A 21,238-nucleotide genomic window follows, 5' to 3' on the forward strand; every position below is an offset into this window, starting at 1 on the left:
TGACACAAGAAGACTACTTGCTTTCATTTTAAACAGCATCACATAGCTCCTAGTAGCCAGTGACTACATTGTCGAGGTGGGTACTGGGGCAAGGGTTTGTTGGACAGCACATACTGAACACAGAACATGCACATACACAAATACGGTTGTGTCATACCCTTCTGCCAAGAATCTGATTGATAGCTGCACTTTCTTTCAGAGTACATTCTGCTACGACATTCGCTCTCATCTCTTTCATGTATAACATAAAAGCATTCAGAGGCTTCTTAATGTGAGGTCTTTTGGGCTCCTGTTCTTTCCTCTGTTCATGCTGAGGCTTCCTAAAGGTAGCAGGAGGAAAGGAAATACAGAAAGAGCAACTGTTACCATTTTCAACACGTTATTTCAGATGACCAACTATTTTTCCGAGCAGCCATGCTTGATTGGTTATCACATTTTTGGAGAGAAGATGAAGCACCCTATATGTTCTATCACAATGTTCCTCCTCCAGTGGGCTGGGACCCACTTTCAGGTAGTCCTCAGTGCCACAACCTATCCAGTACCTCCTAACTGGCTTGCCCCACCATCCCCAGATATAACCCCAGGCTTCTAGTTGCTAGCACCAGCAACCCCTTGCATGCTGACTCAAGATGGTCAGGGGCCAGAGAAGTTCCGGGAGTGGGGCAGGGGTGGGGAAAGGCATGAAGGAAGGGGCTAGAAGAGGGGAAGTGTTGTAGGAAGGAGAAGGGAATATAAAAGAACCAGGAGGGAGGGAGGAAATAAAGTGGCAAGGTGTTGTGTTGTGCTTTTGAAGGAGGGTGGTGGTGGGTACAAGTTGAGTACAAAGAAGAGCATGAAAATAGCTTACAGGATATGGGTAAAAATATTTTGAGAGACAGGTGGGGATGGGAAGCAGAAAAAGAAAGAAAGAAAAGAAAGAATGCCTTTTCCACTTAAAAACATTTGGATCAGTAAATTCTGCCTAAAATGATGAGGTCGTCACATCATCTCCAGAACAAATATCTGTACTTGAGGAAAGCTGAGCTATGGAATTTCATTCTAGGGTTCAGCTCCCAAAAGACCCATTTCATCAAGCTTGGGAATTTTATCACTGAAGAATGCCACTGGTCCTAGGGATGGAGGCAACTATTCTAGATCCTTGTCACTTTTGCAAAATTCCACGTTTTGCATAATTATTTTGCCTAATTCCATTCTATCTCTGCATTAACTTGCATTTTAATTAATAACCTTTAAATACACATTTAATATTTTAATATATACTTTCATGTGTATTCTCCTCTTAAAACTGTGAAAACATTGGAGAAGCCTGAAGCCCAGTGGACAGCTACATCCCGATATGATCATTACTCGGAGAGGTGAGGGTTTTGTAAGCATGCAACTAACATGGGGGTTACGTTCCGGGGATTGCACCTAAAGCCAAAATTATGTAAGGTCAAGACCCATTGGGTACAATGGTGGGCAGGATTGCCAAAGTCATTTTCCCCAGAACCCTGGCCCCTTTCCACCCCCCTTTTATTTTTTTTTATATATTTTTAAAATACGAATGCAATCACTATTTCTTTGTTGAATAATACCCATGGGAAGTGAAAGAGAGAGAGAGAGAGAGAGAGAGAGAGAGAGAGAGAGAGAGAGACTACTTATTTGCCATGCTTACTCAACTTTTAAGGCATTGCAGATGAAAGATCAATTAAAGACCAGAGGAAAACTCACACGTGCATTAAGTCACTGTCTGTGTGTGGATGTTCTTGTTTGACTTGAGGTGTTACAATAGCTGGGTGAGGGATTCCAGTTGTGTGGGGTCCTGGAGGACCAGGGATCATATGATGTGAAAACCTACAAAAAAGAAAAAAGTACAGTCTTCTTCATAATGGGAACTCGAACACAGTATAGGATACCTACAAATCACTCAAGACAGGCCTAGGAGGCAGTTCATTCATACCACTTAAGAGACCATGATACACCAATGTGGGAAACAATTATTTGGCTAAAACGTGTGTTACAAATAGGGTTTTTAGTCTCCTGTTATCTGTGGCTTTGGGAATCTGGAATTAGACACAAGTGAATTTAACATGGCCAATAATTTCAAAAGAATAAAGCCCTTAACCAAAAAAACTGTTTCCACACAAGTATAAAAGATATTGAGTTATCCACCACCAGCCAACAAAAGGTAGTAATTATCATGCAGAAAATTAAAAAAACCTCCAACAAAGGTAACTTGCGTATCTTTAGAAAAGGACATTAAAACCTGTCTTACATTTCATCAACCTTACTTGATCACATATCAAACTTTTAAGTCCCCAAGCGTGTGGGGGAAAGAATATGGGCTAGTGTTTTGCCTTAGGCACAGATCCAAATCAGTGTGCTTCTATTGGGATGGCTCATACTACAGATAAATTGAAATAAATATTTAAAAGTGGCATTACTGAACTAGTTTGCTACTTCCCCTTTGAGGCTTCTTTGGTTTTCTCTCCCCCCCCCCGCCCCCCCCTGAAATGTGTTGGTAAGGTGCATATTCCATCAAGAAACTCACAGGGCAGGGAAATTAGCATGTGCTCTTAAAGAGCACACTGAAATGTTTTTAATGGTGGCTTGCTCAACTAGGAATTTGCAAGACATCTTATTCCTAAAGATGCATAATAAAGGTAAAGGTAAAGGTACCCCTGCCCGTACGGGCCAGTCTTGACAGACTCTAGGGTTGTGCGCCCATCTCACTCAAGAGGCCGGGGGCCAGCGCTGTCCGGAGACACTTCCAGGTCACGTGGCCAGCGTGACATCGCTGCTCTGGCGAGCCAGAGCTGCACACGGAAACGCCGTTTACCTTCCCGCTAGTAAGCGGTCCCTATTTATCTACTTGCACTCGGAGGTGCTTTCGAACTGCTAGGTTGGCAGGCGCTGGGACCGAGCAACGGGAGCGCACCCCACCGCGGGGATTCGAACTGCCGACCTTTCGATCGGCAAGCCCTAGGCGCTGAGGCTTTTACCCACAGCGCCACCCGCGTCCCAAAAAGATGCATAAAAACAGTGATTAAAGGGGCAATCCTATGACAAAATCCACCAGGATGAGCAGTTTAGGATGCAGCAGATCTATGGCTCAGCCAGCTGATTCCTGTCTTAAAAGGTAAAGGTAAAGGTCCAGTCCATTAGGTCCAGTCGTGACTGACTCTGGGGTTGCGGCACTCATCTCGCTTTATTGGCCGAGGGAGCTGGCGTACAGCTGGTCATGTGGCCAGCATGACAAAGTCGCTTCTGGCGAACCAGAGCAGTGCACAGAAACGCCGTTTACCTTCCCGCCTATTTATCTATTTATCTACTTGCACTTTGACGTGCTTTCGAACTGCTAGGTTGGCAGGAGCTGGGACTGAGCAATGGGAGCTCACCCCGTCGTGGGAATTTGAACTGCTGACCTTCTGATCAGCAAGTCCTAGGCTTTGTGGTTTAACCCACAGCGCCACCCACGTCCCTTCCTGTCTTAGCCAGGGGCAGTTTCCTGTCTGATTCCTGTCTTAACCAGCATTAAGTCCCAATCCTGGCTCAGCTGAAGATATGCTGGTGTAATTTGCTCATTCTGCCTTAACCAAGGCTGGTATAAATCAGCAGAAAGGGATGTGGCAGGGGCGTGATCAGAGGGGAGGACTTAGGCTGGATCCTAAGCCCATTCAACTCGATCACGTGACTTGGCAACCTGGCATAGAACACTACTTTAAATACCAGGTTTAGGCACAGTAGCAGTCCCACTGCTGAATGGGGTTTGGATCTGGTGTAACTTTATGCAAGTTTAACTTACACCAGTGTGCTTTATGCTGGCTTCTTGTGCATAGGATTGGTCCCTACGTGATAAAAGCACATGTAAAGAAATGTGATAGAACCCACACCTAAATAGCAAGTGCCTGTGTTAATCAAAAGTTGTGTGTTTTAAATATGTGTAAAATATGGAGAGGTTCGCTGAATCCTTTGGGTACACCAAGCACAGGATATAGAGGCCACCTTCCCATAGTGCAGAAATGTAAAGTGTGACGCGGAAGTGTTGTCCTTGCCATGTCCCAGTTAGTGCTGCTTGCTTGCACTAACACTGCCACCCATTCACACGCCACTATTACAGATATAACCATGTGTACACAGCTTCTTTGCCTTTATTTTAAAACAGATTTGGGCTTGAAAATTTCTTTGAGGTTCTGCAATCTACATGAAAAGAGTAAAGCACGGGAGCAGGGAGTGAAGCCAAAGTGACTCTGATCAAAAGGAGTGACCATTTTATATTTAGTGGTTATATTCATGGGGTGCAAAACGACAAAACACCAGTGCAGTTTGAATGACTATCTGGTCTTTTATTATTAATATTATTTTACATTTATATTCCACCATTCTTTGCATTACCCATAGTATTACTTAGGGTTTCCAAGAAGTCTTCTATTCAGGCACTGATCAAACCCAGACCTGTTTAGCTTCAGCAAGGCTGTGGTAACATGTGCCTTTAGACCAACATTCCCCAACCTGGTGCTCTCCAGATGTTTTGGACTATAGCGCCCATCCCTCCTGACTACTGGGCCATGTTGGCTGGGACTGGTGGGAGTTGTAGTCCAAAATATCTAGAGGGCACCAGGTTTGGGGTAGGCTGCTTCAGATTCCAGCCCTGACTATATGCTGAAGGTCATTAAAATGAGATTTAGGTAAGCTGTATAAACACAGTATAGTTTATAGGTATAAATGCATTTTAGCTGACTGGGGGAAGGGGGTAGCAAGCAGAGGCATACACCAGGATGCAAGCAGGGGAGCAAACTGCCCCTCTAATTCCAGCAGTTACACCTCAGCCACTCATTCCGCACCTAGACCTACCTTGACATGGAAGTGTCGACTGAAAGTGAGGGTGGGTAGGGCTGCCTGAATCCACTTGAGATGGGATATACAGGCTGACCTTGCCTGAGGTCACAGAAGAAAGGAACCCATCAATAATACTGTAACAGAAGTGAGCTTGCCTTTTTACCAAACACCAATGAGTTGAGATGCGAGCTATCAACGAAAGCATATTACACTGCATTCTGATTTAGGGTTCTACAGCAGGCTTCCTCAACCTTGGCCCTCCAGATGTTTTTGGCCTACAACTCCCATGATCCCTAGCTAGCAGGACCAGTGGTCAAGGATGATGGGAATTGTAGTATCAAAACATCTGGAGGGCCGAGGTTGAGGAAGCCTGTTCTACAGATTCCCTGCTGAGAAAGACCACCACCACGGATCTTGGGAACATTAACTTGAACTGGATAACCTTCAATGCTACCTTTAACCTTTAACACTTTCTATAAACTAGAATTTGCTTTGTGATAAGGGGTGCAGTATTGACTTGCCAATGAAACCCTAGAAACTATAGCTTTGTGAAAAGAGGGTGGGTGTCTATTGACCTCTAACAAAGAATCCTCTGTAAACTGCAGTTCCCATGATTCTTTGAGGGGGGCTCCATGGCAGTCAAAGTGAGACAAAACTTATACTCATAGTTCCACTGCAACCAACAGATGTTTATACGTCAGTCTGCCAATACAGTACATTAAAAGTGGGAAAGTTTTTACCATGGGACTAATTATATTTCTGAAAAGTGTTAGTAGCATCAGTAACTCCCAAAGAACATTAATTTGTCAGTAAAGTCACTTCAGGGTGTTGCAAGATATCATTATGACGATTATCTGGGAAGATAAACCTCCACATGTAGCAAAAAGAGCATATATGAGGCCTAGATCCTAAGAACAGCTAGCTTTACCAAACATATCCTTAAATTAACAGGATTTAGGAGTAAAGGATAGGTTTTTGTCATGCAAAATAAAGAAATAATAAAATGTTACTCAAACAACCATTAAAGTAAATATAAATTTCAATTTCAGTGGTACTTCAAATTTATATATTTTCTTCTATCAGAATGAGGTGAAGAGGACATATATTGGAAATGTTAAATTTTGGAAGCTGATGTTACTTCATATGTTTTGGACTTTTCCTTATTTATCTATTTTCTGGCAAAAAGTGCTGGTAATAATATAACTGGCTGCAACATTCCTAAAACATCTAAACTGATTCTCTCTGCATATTTAAATGAGATCTTAAATGAAGAGGATTTGGATTAATGACTACTATCTTACCTATTGCTAGATTGCTAGATCAGTGGTAACTAAAATCTTTAAAATCCTTCTTTCAGTGAGTGGATAGTAGCTTTTGATAAGCAGCACTCTTTACTAAAGTTAGCTATTACAAAAAAGGCCTAGAGGGTGAACACACAATAAATTTATGGAAAAAATAAGATGATATATAATATATACAGGTTAAAGATAACATCAAACCTACGGTAGTTCTTTAGTATAATTAATATAATTCCTTTCTGGCAACTATACTGATTATAGAGCACTGAGTTAATTATTTTAACAGTCCTGCCAAATCTTATTGGATCAATATATTTGGGGAAAGATTGTGTATATTTGTAAACTAATTGCATTTTTTAATATCTATGATTTTTATATAAAGGGGGCATAGTGGATTCAGATTCCTGAAATGCGGTAGGTTTGAGTGTACCATACAGACAAGCATAAGAACCACCTCTGCAGCTTCATAAGATTTTGTTTTTGCCTAGTCTTTTCTAGGCAAGGTATTGAGGCAGCTTATTGTCTTGTTGACAGCATCACTTTTCCATGCCCTACTGAAGTTACCTAGTATGGTTTGAAAAGATGCAAACAGTTCTCTTTTTTCGGTAGTGAAAACTATGCATGTATTTTTACCGAAAGATGTGAATGCAAACAACTTGAGTGCAAAACATGAATCTTAAGAGAGGGAGAGAGAAAGCAGGGCACACAGAAAACAAACCAATGAACTCTTGGTTTGAAGTTCCAGTCTTCTTCAGAATGCCATATCTCACTAGCACAAATTGATTGCTTCAACTACTTTGAACTTTTTCTGCTTAGTTTACATTGTCTTTTCCTCCAGCTTGCATTGATGCAACTTCTGAGCAGGATTCAACACACTTAAGTAGCAAAGTTCAGAGAGAATAATTGATCTACTCTTGAAAGACTTCGCTCAATTCTATTTAAGCAGAGCTATCGATTGACAGATTTAATGTTTTAAGAAATTGGCATTTCCAAAGCTATTGGCTCTTTCTTTTGCTCACCATGACGGTCTTCACACTTAAACAGAGCTCTGCGTGTGTGCAGTAGGGAGGGCCAGTGCACCAAAGGGTTGGGGGAAAAGAAAAAGAAATCCAAATATAGCACATTTTCAGCTACAGTAAGCAGAGCGTAAGAGTAATCTGTGCTAGACTTCATCATTTGTGTTATCAGCATTTTCCTCCAGATTCACCCTCTTTGCAAAAACATCTGCATTGAGAAAGCATTTCGAGGAAATGCCAAAACTTAAAAGCTGGAATCAAAACCATGGGAAAGGCTTCCATAGTGTGAAAGCAGCTGTGCAAAAGAGAACAGGCACCACACATCCTGCTCTTTCAAATTCTCTTCTAATTACAAGGTCATTTTGAAAAGTTGCAGCCATTTTTTACTCATGGTGCTGACAGCCATTTTGCTGTTATTTTCCAAAATATTGAGGGAAGATTCCTCAAAGATTTGGGCCCAATCTAACAAGGTGTAGAGAGCCTACAGCTGTGGAATTTTCATGTCTGATGTGTGTGGCAAAATGCCAAAATGCACACTCCCAGTATAACAAATCCAAAGAGGTGCAGAAATTGCCAACTATAGAACTCTAAAGAATATATCATTTTAGCTCACTACACTCCAGATGTCATTCTTTTGTTGTCCGCGTCTGAATCACTCTCTTGCTGGATGGCAGTGCAATTTATTAACATGACTGGGGGAAGGTTTACTGAAGGTATACACAGGTATACACAGTCACTCTGCAATGGCTCTTCTTTAGATGTGATTGCACCATGAAGTGCTCGAATAATTGTGTTTTCACTCTGTGCCCAATGGTGGCGCAATGGGTCAGTGTGTCTGTCTGGTAACCAGAAGGATGGTGTCTCAAGCCCACTCAGGGATACCTGTGGACAGGATTCCTGCATGGCAAGGTGGCTGGACTCTTAGGGGTCTCTTCCATCTCTACAATTCTATGACTCTATGAAGATGACCCATCTGCCACATGGAGAGTGCACTGAGCAAATCAATTGCAATTATTCAGTGGCAAGAAGGCAGCGCACATGCTCAATGGCATTCATGTGCATGCCCCAGTCCTGAACCCTGCAAACATTTAAAGGAAAGGACTTGTGAGCACTGGGCCAAATGAACCATGTTGAAGGTACAATACATACTAGAGTTCAGTACAGTCATACCTCGGGCTGCGAACGTGTTCCATGTGGGAGGCACATTCGCAACCCACAGCGTTCGCAACCCACAGTGCAGCACCACGTCTGTGCACATGTGTGAAGCGATCTGGCACTTCTGCGCATGTGTGTGATGTCATTTTGTGCTTCCGCGCATGTGCGAGCACTGAAACCCAGAAGTAACCCGTTCTGGTACTTCTGGGTTCGGCACGGTCTGCAACCCGAAAACACGCAACCTGCAGCGTTTGTAACCCAAGGTATGACTGTAAATACAAATCTACAGTTTATGAAACAATTGCTAGTTACAATCAATTGCTACTTCGTTATTTACTCATTGGCATTTCCACGGATTTCTACTTTTAAAAAAATGTAAACAGGTAGGAGATACTTCTCAAGCCCATAAAGGCAGCAATTATTATTATTTTAAAACAAAAACAAACACACACATACACAACTATGCAAGCACACACAAACTTAGTTCGGAAGCACCAGGAGGTTCTTACCAGCCAAGAGGTGGGGTAATCTGCCCAACACCACCGGGAGACAAGGGATAGAAAGTGGGCATATCAGGACCTGGAGGATGTCTGGACATGCCTGTTGAAAAGTATAGAGCGCAAGTCGTCATTTTGGTCATCAAATTATGAAATACTGTGTTAAAAAGAAATAGAAGCAACTCGTCCGTAAATTAAAAGAAGAAAATGGAACAAAACCTCTAAGCCCGTAGTGCATTTAGCATTTAGATTCACATTAAAAACAAACACCCACACGACTCATTTCATCAGCCCAGATTATGAATGCTTAAATTAAAAAAAAAAATTGGTCTAAGAGTTTTCCCTACCTACTTGATAGCAACAGGGCAACTAGGACCGAACTGTCAACCAAACCAAGACACACAGAGGAAAGACTAAAAGCTGGCATGTTCTCTGCCGAAACTAATTCTTAGATGCTACAGCTGGGATATGATCTGGGTCAGAAATGTGCTTGCTACAGCTGCTTTGTGCAACAGAGCTATTGACCCCAAGATATTAAGGGTTGGATCCAGATACATGCTTACGCCCCATTTAAATTAAGGGTCTTAAGTTGTTACTTACTTATCCACATCATTTATGGTAACAAAATTAAAAACGACTATGTCATTCAACGAAACAGTCACAGAGTCTATCATAGGATTCTAGAGTTGGAAGGAACAATCAAATTAGTGATTTTACATGCCATATAGCCACTTTGAAAGAATGGCTGGTGTCAGCATCTAGAAAATTTGGATATCTACCCAAGGCCCACAGATGTTTGTAAGAACCTGTTAATCCAAGCCTTGGATCTTGTGTGAATAGCTACAGTAAAATCTAGACACTGGCTCTTAGAATGCATTTCATGTTCCGGGGGGATAGTTATAGCTATCTATCTGTTGCAACAACAACAAAATCTTACAGCATCTTAAGTGCTAATAAATTGATTGTGGCATAAGCTTTCATGCACCAGAGCCCACTTTGTCAGATATATACTCTACTCAGTGGGTAAGTATATACACCCCGAGTACAAAGAGAAGGAAGAGTGATTGATTGTGTTTCTAAAGCAAAGTCAAAAGGTCAAGCAATACAGGACATAGCAGTAAGTGAATCACAGTGCTATGCAGAACACAAATGACTTCAAGATCCAATCGGAACGGATGTAACCCACTGACTAGTGGGTGCTGATAATGAACAGGCATTGCAAGATCAATAGCTTAAACACACACCTAACAATTGCTTTCTGCAGTGATCTAGCATTTCCTAGGATTTGCTCAGATGAAAAATCAGAGCATCAAATTTGCTAGGAGAGCCATACTCATCACATTTGAAACTTACATAGGAATACCATGATCCTGTGATCTCCTGGGACCACAAAATGCCCTGGGAATTGAAATGCTCCCCTACTGGTATTCAAATATCACCAATTTGTCCCCATTTATCTTCTTGCATGAGAAATAAACTTATTTGTTTTAAGGCAATGGGAGAAGGACATCACTGCTCAGTCATACCATGTTAGAGGATGGGTAGATGAACAAGACTTTGATTTTATGGCCATTGTAGTTTGGTCCCATGACAGTGTTGCCAGAATAGCTAGGGTAGCAAAATGGCACCAGTTTATATATTTTTAAACTCCATTAAGTGACCTATTGCTGCTGGTTAGAAGTTGCTTCAGTTAAGAAGTGCTATCTGTTAAGAAGGTGTTGTGAGGTGGATTTATCATCTTCCAGGATGAGCTGTAGACAGTAAATGGCATTCAGTTAGCCTTTTGCTGGGTCCAATCCACTGACAGCAACTCCTCTGTACCTGCCTTGACTTAGCTGATCTGGTTTTCCCTCTTCCCAAGTGAGTGCTCCTGTTTTAAGAATGCATTATGTAAAACTTGAAGGTGGTAGTCTCTAACCAAAGGATGGATAAATGCAGTTACATAATCCAGTAGACAATGTATTCTGTGGTATGACCTGGATAGCAGCTTGAAGCATATACGGTAAGTATGTCAGCAAATTGTAGTTTCCAGGAAGACTGTGATGCCTGGAAGATAAGTATGACTGCAGGTGATTTCTTAGTAAGGCACCTGTCCTGTGAGAATGCCAAAATCTGAAACAGGATTATCTCGTTTCTGCATTTGGGGTAGCAGCTAGGATAATATTGGGTGTGTCTGCGTAGATTTGTTCCTGAAATTCTGTAGGAAGGTTCTCCCTGCAACTCTGACCCTGGCAAGCTGCATGAAGATATAAACGTTCCATGTAAAAGTCCAATCTATATTGAAACCACCAGGAGAGGTCCACATATTAACCCTTTTCCAGTGTTGAGAGGATAGTTGCTGTCACCAGTGCACTGCTGAGTGATGGGTCTGAAGTATTCCTTGAAGTGAGGATGGTGGAAATAAACTTCCATCACTGTAGACCTCTGCAACATATATGCAGATGTCACTGAGCCGAAAGAGAGTTTCCAAGACAAGATGTGGCTCTTCTGCCTAAGTCAGGGTGAGGCTGAGCAGGTTAACAATTTTGCCAGGTGAGTTAAGGGCACCACTCTTGTGGGCCCTTGCAACATGCAGGAGTTTCGCATAGAAAAAACCGCTGAAAAATATAGATGGATTGCTTTGTTTTGGGAACATACTGCGAAGTGCAAACTTGTGGAGAAGGTTGGGTCTATGTAAGGCTCTGTTCTTGAGAGTTCATCATTCTTCATGCTCAACTGTTTGCCCCACTGCACAGCAGCCTTATATCAAGTCACACCATTTGTCCACCTAGGCCAGTACTGTCAACACTGATTGGCAGCAGCTCCCCACAGTTTCAAACAGGAATCATCCCCGGCCCGACCTGGAAATGATGGGGATTGAACCTGTGGCCTTCTGCATGCAAGGCAGATGCCCTTCCACTGAGCTACAGAGACCCTTCCCCAGACTGCTTACCAGATTGGATTCAGTTTTCATTTGTGCTCTGGTTGGTACTGTGATGCACAAGCTGTCCTGCCTTGCACTGACTGACCTTTTGTCTTCAGTATTTATACGGGATACGTAATTTTTAAAAGATTCCTTCTCTCTATACTAGGATATACATATATATACCTACCCACTTAGGTGACTGCTTCGTCTTTCTGATGGAGGAGGATCTGGTTCACAAAAGCTTAGGCCACAAGACCAGTAGTTTTTATATAGCATGGTTAATTTTCACTCTGATTTAAAAAGAAAGAGAGGAAGAAGGTTACAGCCTATAAGTCAAGGGTGGAGTACCTCTGGCCTGCTGGATGTTATTGGACAATAACTCCCTTAATCCCTGACCATTGGGCTATGCTGTTTGAGGGAGATTTTTTTGGGTCCAACAACTTCTAGAAGACCACAGATTCCCCACCCTGCGAAAAGTGATAAAATAAAAGTATATGGCGAAGCTTATCTGATCTCTCTCTCTCTTAAAGGAAAGAAGTCTTGTAAAACAAATCAGAATGAAACATTTTCAGAGGGGCTGAGAGAGCAGAAAAACAGCAGCTCCAAACAGGCAGCAGACCAGACTTATTAGATTAGGTAAATTGCTGCTTGTACATTTTCTGTGGTTCCCTTGTGATTCACAGATTTTGGAAACTTGCTACCACAGAGGATCGGTGGTTAATTAAGAATCATTTTCAGGCGTGTAATGGTCACACTTGATATGATTCATTTGGCTCCTGATTGTCACTCCAGCTTCAGCTAAGCTCCTTGTCTCTGACTCTTGTGGGCGCCAAGGTCAATCTTTTGTATTGGTTAGTATTTTTGCAATGGCATAAGGAAGTCCCACTGGAAATGATCCATCAACTCACATTCTCAAGAACGTAGAAATGCTACAAACTCAAAAAAAACCACCTCAAGGATTAAAGCTAATCCTAGTCCCAGATGAGCCCTATGGTTTTCATGCTCTACCTAAATCTCATGCCCCAAGGAGGCACACAGAATTATGGTCACAGAGACCATTAAACCATTGATTTATTTAGTGCATTAAAGAACCAACGCAAAAATCACAGGTCTCTTTTCATATGTAAAGTCCTCTATTCTAAGTGAGAGGAGGTATAAGTGACCCTGCCATTTTGTGGGGGGGGGGGAGGAGCTGACTACATCAAAATTCAATATAATCAAGACAGGTTTCAACATTTGGGGGGTGGGCATGAAGGAAAGCCATAATGGCAGAAAAGTTTATGTGGCAAATAGGTGGTGTGGGGCCCCTGGTTCCGACTACAATCACCAGGGGGACAAAAGCTTAAAGTCCCCGTTCCTACACTCCCATTATTGTCCTTATCTGTTATTGTTTTGTTTTTTGTTTTAAATATTTATTTTGTGTTTTTATCCTGTATTTTTTATCTTGGGAACTGTCCTGAGATCTTTGGATGAAGGGTGGTATATTAATCAATCAACTAAAGCTTTCAGAGCAGCTTTCAAGAATCAGTTCTAAGATGGTCCCTACTCTCAAGCTCAAAATCTAAAAAGACACGAGACATGAGAAAAACAGTGGCTGTTCTGGCTCTTTTACCCTTGATAAAGGGAAGTGCTCCTCTGTTTCCCCAGATTCAGAAACAGAACTGGTGACAATGTCTAGGCCAAGGAGATGGGGTCGGTCTTGCCACAACATTCTTCCCTCACCACACATGTTGCTAAACTGCATGCTAGACTATGGAGCATTGCCCAGAGACACAAGACAATGTCAAGCACGTCAAAGTGCAAGTAGATAAATAGGTACCACTCCGGCGGAAAGGTAAACGCCATTTCCGTGTGCTGCTCTGGTTCACCAGAAGCGGCTTAGTCATGCTGGCCACATGACCCAGAAGCTGTATGCTGGCTCCCTCAGCCAGTAAAGTGAGATGAGCGCCGTAACCCCAGAGTCGTCCGCAACTGGACCTAACGGTCAGGGGTACCTTTACCTTTACCTTTCCTTCTTTTATGTGTGTGAATATTTTATATACAGAATGGGGACAAATACAAATTTCACAAATACAAGGAACATTTATAATTAAAGAAGTTTACAATGAGCAATCATTATGTACCAATGTGAATAGAGGGGAGAGAGAATTAGATTATCACCCCAAACTTGCCCAGCATCCATTGTTTATGCAAGCAAGTCTGTGTAGAGGGTCCATATATCTGAGTATTTCCCATTGTTTTCCTGCTTACGGAAGGCTCTTTCTGATAAACGGCCAGTTGGATCATATTTTCTGTCTATTGTATGATGGAGAGGAGGGAGAGAGGAAGTTTCCTTCCAGTTAAACATTTAGCCACTGTGAGTGCATGCAACAGCCAATCTCATTGCCCTTTGGTTAAATTCCAATGGGTTGGTATATAATTCAGCAACATGTCAACATCTGAGAGGATCAGGGATATGTCCAAAACCACATTTATGTGGCTGGTCACTTCTTTCCAAAATGGCATGTTTGGACAGGACCACATCATGTGACACAACATTGCTTAGGAGACACGAAAGAGCCAACAACACCTTATTTCTAAGTCTTTCCTCCCTCTCACCATAGATTTTTCAGTTGTTTTCAGAAATGGCACTGCCAAACATAGCATGGTCTACCAAGCATAACTGTCACAACCACTCTAACCTATGTATATTCTACTAGATTCTAAGCAATTGGAACAGTAGATATCACCAGCAATGATTGCAGAGTGGCCTCAATGCAGTGGCCACTCCCGAAGCCAGCTAAGCTGTCTCTTGCACTCCAAAATTCAAAGGAACAACAACTACGCTCCAGCAGTCTAGGCAATAAAATACAGGAACAACAGAAGCTGCCTTATACCAAGTCAGTCCATCGGTCAGTCCAGCTCAATTCTGTCTACAGTGGCTGGCTGTGACTGCTCAGTGTTTCAGACAGAAGACCTTTCTGGCCCCACCTGGAGATGCTGAAGATCGAAAATGAGACCTTCTGGACACAAAGCAAATGCTCTACCACTTAACTAGGCACATACAGCCTCTACATTTTTATCCATTAGAAACTTCATATATTACTGTAAGAAAAACTTGGGGAATACTTCTTTAAAGGAAAACACACACACACACACACAAAATTTTTATTACAAAGCAAAGTTAAAAATTCAGGTATCCGAAAGCAAACACACACATAATAATGCAAGATCAGTTTCATATTCTGAAAGCACACCATAAACAGCATTTAAGATTCTGTGGTAATATTTTAAATTAAGATTAGTGTCCAAGCTAAACTTTCAGAAAACCAACCAACCAAGTAAGAAATGGCTATTATTTATTCAAACGCAGATGAAAAAGCTGGATGAAAGGGAAAGCTTCAGGTTGAATAGCCTCTTGGTTTCCTCTAAAGGAAGCCTAATCTAAACTTTAAAACAGAATTTGGTTAGTCATTAAGAAAGGTTCATAGCATCTGCCTTTCACCTATCAGAAGCCAATTTGGGGAAAAGTACCTCCTAATGCACTGGTAATTTAGAATGTATGTACTACACTGGTAAAATGGCAGGGGGCGCCAAGGACTTCAATTGCGGTTATTTCCACAAAAGTGAACCAGGAAAACCTAGGCATTTGGCTCCTTGATTAATATATATTTTAGGACAGAATAACTGTTGCCTTTAGCATCCCTGAGCTAAGGGCAAAACGCGGTTGGCTATTCTGCCGAACGGCTGCAAATAAATTAAGGCCTCTCACCTTGTTTTGAGTTGACGTCTGAGGGGAGGTGTGATGGATGCGTCCCTGGAGAAAAGTGCTCATCACTGTAGGTGATAAGTGGGGTGAGAGGGTGGACCGCATGGGAAGGCTGCACCACCGGTACTTTGTTGGACTGCAAACAAAAAACAAAAAGCATTGGTAGTGATTTTAAATTTTATTTTAAATAGGGCTTGTCACGTTTTTGTGAGGTTTTTTTTTTAGCATGTTTATCTGCCTAGCTTTTAAATAACCAAGCAGTTAAATGTACATAAAGGTGACAGTTTAAACAACACCCACACACAGAGAGCACACGTTCAGGTCACCGGACTAGGCAAGTTCTCCACAATCTCCTTACTCCACCCGGATCTGCACAACATTTACTCCACTAGTCTTTTAAGGTGACTTGCCTTCTGGTTTTGCAATCTACCTGGGACTGAAAACGCAAGGTGTGCTAGCTACAACTAATGGCTGCTGGGGCAGCATTTGTTGCGATTGGTCAGAAGTCATACAGGCCTGCTTCACACACAGCAATATTCTCATCACCGGGTGGGGGGGTGGGAAGCCACCAAACAGCAGGACGGGCACATTATCCACTACAGTTCAAAAGGGCAGGTACGAGGAGCTGCCCACCTCTTCGGGAATACATATTAATCGATGTATTATGGTAAAAATGTCAGAGATGCAGCCAGGGATCTAGCAGTAAACAACAACTGGTGTAAACAGTGTGACTGTCAGGTTGGAGCACCCATTATTTTCCATTTGGGCTCTGCCATGACGTTTCCAGAATTAAACATGGGAATGTTTAAGTCTCAGTGGAATCATTCATAGAGATCAGGGGTGGGGAGCCTGCAGTCCGCCAAATGTTGTCAGGACTACAACTCCCATCATCCCTGGCTAATGGTCATGTTAGCTGGGGTGGATGGGAATTGAGAGTACAGAAACATCTGGGTGGTCACATGTACCCCACCCTTGATACAGATGCAGTGCTGGTGTCTGTCATCACCTTATTTTATGTTTCCAGTGCCTAAGGATAATCTGTACCAAGCTTTTTTAAAAAAATGTTAAAGACATGTATATTATTGTTATTTTGATAACATACTATGAAAGGCAGACTTCTATAGCACTGGTAAAGTAATATTCACTACTGCCACTCTACATTTAATCTGCCCACCACCATAGTTCATAGACCTACTCTCCAAGGCAAGTCCCCTTCTCACTGCAATCTCACCGATTGCCTCTTCTTCCCAAGACATCATATTTTATCAAGTCATGCAGTACAATTTCATCAGTGTATTCTGATGGTAGATATGAAGATTCCCAATACTGCTTCATTTTCATTTAGACCATCCCACTCCCAAATTGCAAGTAACCCCAAAGTTAGGTTACTCTGAAAGTGATACTACAATGTTGCGGGGGTGAGGGGAAGTCTATTTCATATCAAGCAAAAAGAATAATAATGGAAGTGTGCTAAAAAACCACCACCACCACCTTACTGAATCATAGTCATTTCTATCAGAGTAGTGCTACCCTGGATGTTAAGGTAAAACAAAGCTCATATAACAAAACTGTATCCTGTATTTGCTAGAAATTAGCAAAGCATTTTTTTACTAAAAAAATCAAGATATCCCACTACTACATGCAGAAATCCCCTCAAGCTGAAAAAAATGCTGGAGTTACCAGAATAATTCCTAATTTTCTCCCCACAGGCTAAGTCTATGCAAAACACAGAAAATGTTTGAGACTCATTTGCATTATTACACCATGTTCTGTAGTTTAATTTTCTCTTTTTCTGTAGATGGGCGCTATGCTATGCTATCAAGAAAGAAACCTTAGCGTATTTTTACGAGACTCCTACTGGATCCCCCTTAAGCAATATTTTTTTGCTCATAAATTTAAGATCACGGCGGATGGTTGTACAGGGAAGGGAGGGTTCAGATCAAAATGCAGATACGGCTTAAAAAGAACTTCAAATAATGTAAAATATTGGGAGCTAAGGAAAGAGGAAACTGATCCAGATTTAGTCGAATGCTAATATGATCAGAATTTGTTGGCCCATATTTAAAAATACAATGCAGGAGAAGTGTCTGTGTATAATAAGCCTTTCTAGTTTAGAACGAACGAACACAAAGCCAGAGACATATATTTTTTTCTTTGTGTTTCCTCCCCCTCCCTTGCATACTTTCCCTTGTTTTCAGAGCACCACCTTAAGGAGCCTGCTTTAGCAAGTGGTATCATCTTAATGTCTGACCTATCCCTCCAGTCATATAGGCTCAGAATCTTCTGCCATGAATTTTTGCTAAATTATGCTATCCTTGCTCTCCTCTTAATTTTACGGTTTTCAACACAGATTTGCTTTCCTGTGGGAAGGAGATAAGAACCTGAGGATTTTAATTTAAGCTTTGGCCTTGTCTTATATTTTGCAAGAGGGAGACAGTGCACAGGCAGGAGAGAAAAAGCAGTGCTACTCATAGGTGTTTTAAAGCCAACAAGCATTAGGCCCATTATTTGTGGCCAAGTAATAAAAGCTGTATGGATTCTCATTAAGGTATAGGAGCTGGCTTCCAAGGGTGATAGCTCAAATGGCCATCATCTCTCCTTTTTCAAAAGACGCAAATTGGATACCCAGATTCAGATTATCTATAACTACATGCCTCCATTTTCTGGGAAGAAAACCATATTAGTTTTACTGTTACTTACAAATACTTTAGAAACGGGGGGGGGGGGGGGGGGTTGGAAAACAACATTTTGACCAAGCAACATTTTCAAAGATGAGCATTTATGGGAACTTTTGTCACCACCATGCATTAGGAGGTGCTGGACTGCTGTTTGGGCTCAGTAACTGGCCAGTATGGAAGTGAGAGCTGGACCATAAAGAAGGCTGATTGCCGAAGAATTGATGCTTTTCAATTATGGTGCTGGAGGAGACTCTTGAGAGTCGCATGGACTGCAAGAAGATCAAACCTATCCATTCTTAAGGAAATCAGCCCTGAGTGCTCACTGGAAGGACAGATCCTGAAGCTGAGGCTCCAATACTTTGGCCACCTCATGAGAAGAGAAGACTCCCTGGAAAAGACCCTGATGTTGGGAAAGATGGAGAGCACAAGGAGAAGGGGACGACAGAGGACGAGATGGTTGGACAGTGTTCTCTAAGCTACGAACATGAGTTTGACCAAACTGCGGGAGGCAGTGGAAGACAGGAGTGTCTGGCATGCTCTGGTCCACGGAGTCACAAAGAGTTGGACACAACTAAATGACTAAACAACAATAAAATCTGGCCAGTAACTAAAGATGAATCCTGATAAGATGAATGCACTGTGAATTGATCATTCCTGGGATCAGGAAGGGGCTGTGCATGTGCTGAATGAGCTTGCATTCCCTCTTGAAGGATCAGAAATGCAGCTTAGTGATGCTTATTGATCCAGTATTGTCACTAGAGACCTTAGCCAGCTTATGCTGGTTTGTTAGCTGGGCCTTTCTTCAGCTAGGATAGCCTGGCTGCAGCAATCCATGCTTTGGTAACTTCCAAGTAGGATCATGTGGGGCTGCCCTTAAAAATGGTTAAGAAGTGCAATTAGTGTGGAATTCTGCTGCCAGAGTTCCTAGCTTTAGGAAGGTGATGGGAGGGTTCTAGGACCCTGCCAGAGCCTCACACCTCCTTCCCAAAGCCCAGTGCCTCACTCAGCCAGCTTTGGGAATGCAGCGCGAGGACTAGGATGTAGGGCTCGCTCTCCCACCACCACTATGCGGGCACACATGACAAGGCAGTATGCAGCCCACAGGTTCTGTGTCAATCTAGCAGCCCCCTTGGTATGAAAAGTTGGACCACCTTGGTCTAGATGGGAGCTATGCAGCATATATACTGAGGGAATTACAGTACATTGGATGTCGTTTTGTTCTCAAGCCCAGTTCCAAGTATTTTAAGTACCTTTAAAGGGCTAAATCACTTGAACACCTCCTCCCACCCCATATCTACCTGCCCCTCACATGAAGACCTTCAGATTAGGCCCTTTTCCAAGTTTTATCTCTAGGAAAGGTGTGTTAGGAAGGACAGGGCCTTTTTGACTTTGGAATACCCTCCTGAAGGAGGTAAGACTAGTAGTCTCAGTGTTTCTTTTTGGTACCCAATTAATTGCCCAAGCTATTTACTGTATTGTTTTACCTGGTGGAATAGATTTGATGTATTACATCTCAGATATTATATTGGTTTTTTATTTTTATTGGTTTTTTTCTTTAAAAATACTACATTGATGTTTTGGGAGAATCCATGTTTGAATGAATGAGTGGTTTATATATATATTTTTAAAAGATTATAAAAGTGTATTTAAAAAATGAATAGCTAACTGGGGGTCTCTGGGCTCATTTCAGCCTCCAAATTTCCCCCCTTCCAATTTAACCTCCATACAAAAGGCTCTCAATATAGCACAAAAGCTGCTTTCTTCTGCATAAGACATCCAGAAAGAGCTCTTTCCCCTTCTGCCCCCTTTAAAAACAACGTTTTCTATTTGTGCACTTTGGCTGGCTGCCTTAGTTCAGACATCACTGAGGTGTATAAAAAGTTGAGGGCACTGTGGAAAACCATTGCTGACGTGCATAACAGGGAACAGCAAAGATTTGTGTCATACAGGAGTGTAGCCAACAGTGGTGTGCGGTCAGTGGACTAGGGGGGCTAGGCTTGTTCCTTAAAGGGTCCAAGAGCCTTTATGCCACCTTCCCCAAAGCCCACCCAGCTTTGGGAAGGAGACATCAGGGCTCTAGCATCCTCTCAGAGGCCTGGCACCACCTTCCCAAAGCCTGGAAACCTTCTGCCCGGCTTTGGAAGGAAGAAGCAATGCTCACATATTAGACGTTGCAACATCACACAAGAGACATCCCCCCCCTCCACATATCACCCTCGCAAGCCAGTGCCTCTTTTCCCCTATGAAAAATGGTGCTGATTCTTCAATCCTTAGTTCAAAAAATATAGCCTCTTCTAATACTTGCCAAGGTAGACACACGTCATACCACAGTTAAGAACCATTATGGCACACTGGGTGTTACAAAGAATTCATTTCTGACACTATGTTTCCTAAATAGTGGTTAGCAAACAAAACTCAACAAAAACAAGTCAAAACTGAGTTGATAAACCACAAAAGTGCTTCTTGCAATAGCCAGCATAAGTGTGCCAAGGTTTGCAAAGTGAATTAAGGCAGTGGCATTTTAGATCTAATATTGGCAATATGAAAACAAAACGAACTTTCAAGCACTTTTAAGAACATCATCTGTATTCTTCTAATACTTATATTATCTGACCCAATAATTATACTGCAACAAGAAACAAACACTATTAGGCCTTTTGCATTTCTAAATATTTTTATAAACTGGCTTGCTGTTTGTTAAATATGTAGGGTGGGGTTGCACGTTTAAAACAAATAAAGGTCTAGGAATCTCTAGGACAGGGTAACCTGAAAATCTTCCTGCTAGTATTTTGAAGCTTTGCAGGTCTGTCTGCACCTTTCTTTATGAACTGAAGTTTTTAAAACAATTCTTCTGTCCCAGCAGACATGGTGGCAACCTAACTCATGCACAAAACCCTATACCGCTCCTGTAAGAAAGAACCTTGCCTGGGTACAACATGCTGCCAGAGACTCAATGGACAACACTTGACTATTTTTGCTCTAGAAAGCTATATCTGAAAATGTCCATGGAAAAAAATGGTTTGGGAACCAATGGTATCAAGGGTTTAAAAAGAAGCAGTAGAATCTTGTGTTCCACTGCCACACACACACCTGCCTCCTACCAGTTCAGACCATTAGTTCACC

At 42.1% G+C, this 21,238-nt stretch overlaps 2 protein-coding genes across 9 annotated transcripts in view; one reads left to right on the forward strand and one right to left on the reverse strand.

Annotated features, from left to right (window-relative positions):
- Positions 1-21,238, forward strand: part of RPL34 (ribosomal protein L34) — a 466,563-nt gene that overhangs the window by 211,029 nt on the left and 234,296 nt on the right. The gene's annotated exons all lie outside the window — the stretch shown is intronic.
- Positions 1-21,238, reverse strand: part of LEF1 (lymphoid enhancer binding factor 1) — a 110,463-nt gene that overhangs the window by 23,947 nt on the left and 65,278 nt on the right. For 6 of the 8 annotated variants that reach the window (XM_077933906.1, XM_028743215.2, XM_028743208.2 and 3 more), the window contains 5 exons: positions 15,441-15,573; positions 8,797-8,887; positions 4,834-4,917; positions 1,711-1,833; positions 158-320 (listed from right to left, as the gene is read on the reverse strand). In XM_077933906.1, coding sequence (XP_077790032.1) covers positions 158-320; positions 1,711-1,833; positions 4,834-4,917; positions 8,797-8,887; positions 15,441-15,573 — 594 coding nt within the window. The remainder of the gene's footprint in view (positions 1-157; positions 321-1,710; positions 1,834-4,833; positions 4,918-8,796; positions 8,888-15,440; positions 15,574-21,238) is intronic. The other 2 variants (XM_077933904.1, XM_028743213.2) reach the window with 1 other exon arrangement.

Source organism: Podarcis muralis, chromosome 9 (genome assembly GCF_964188315.1).
Source record: "Podarcis muralis chromosome 9, rPodMur119.hap1.1, whole genome shotgun sequence".
Taxonomy (NCBI): domain Eukaryota; kingdom Metazoa; phylum Chordata; class Lepidosauria; order Squamata; family Lacertidae; genus Podarcis; species Podarcis muralis.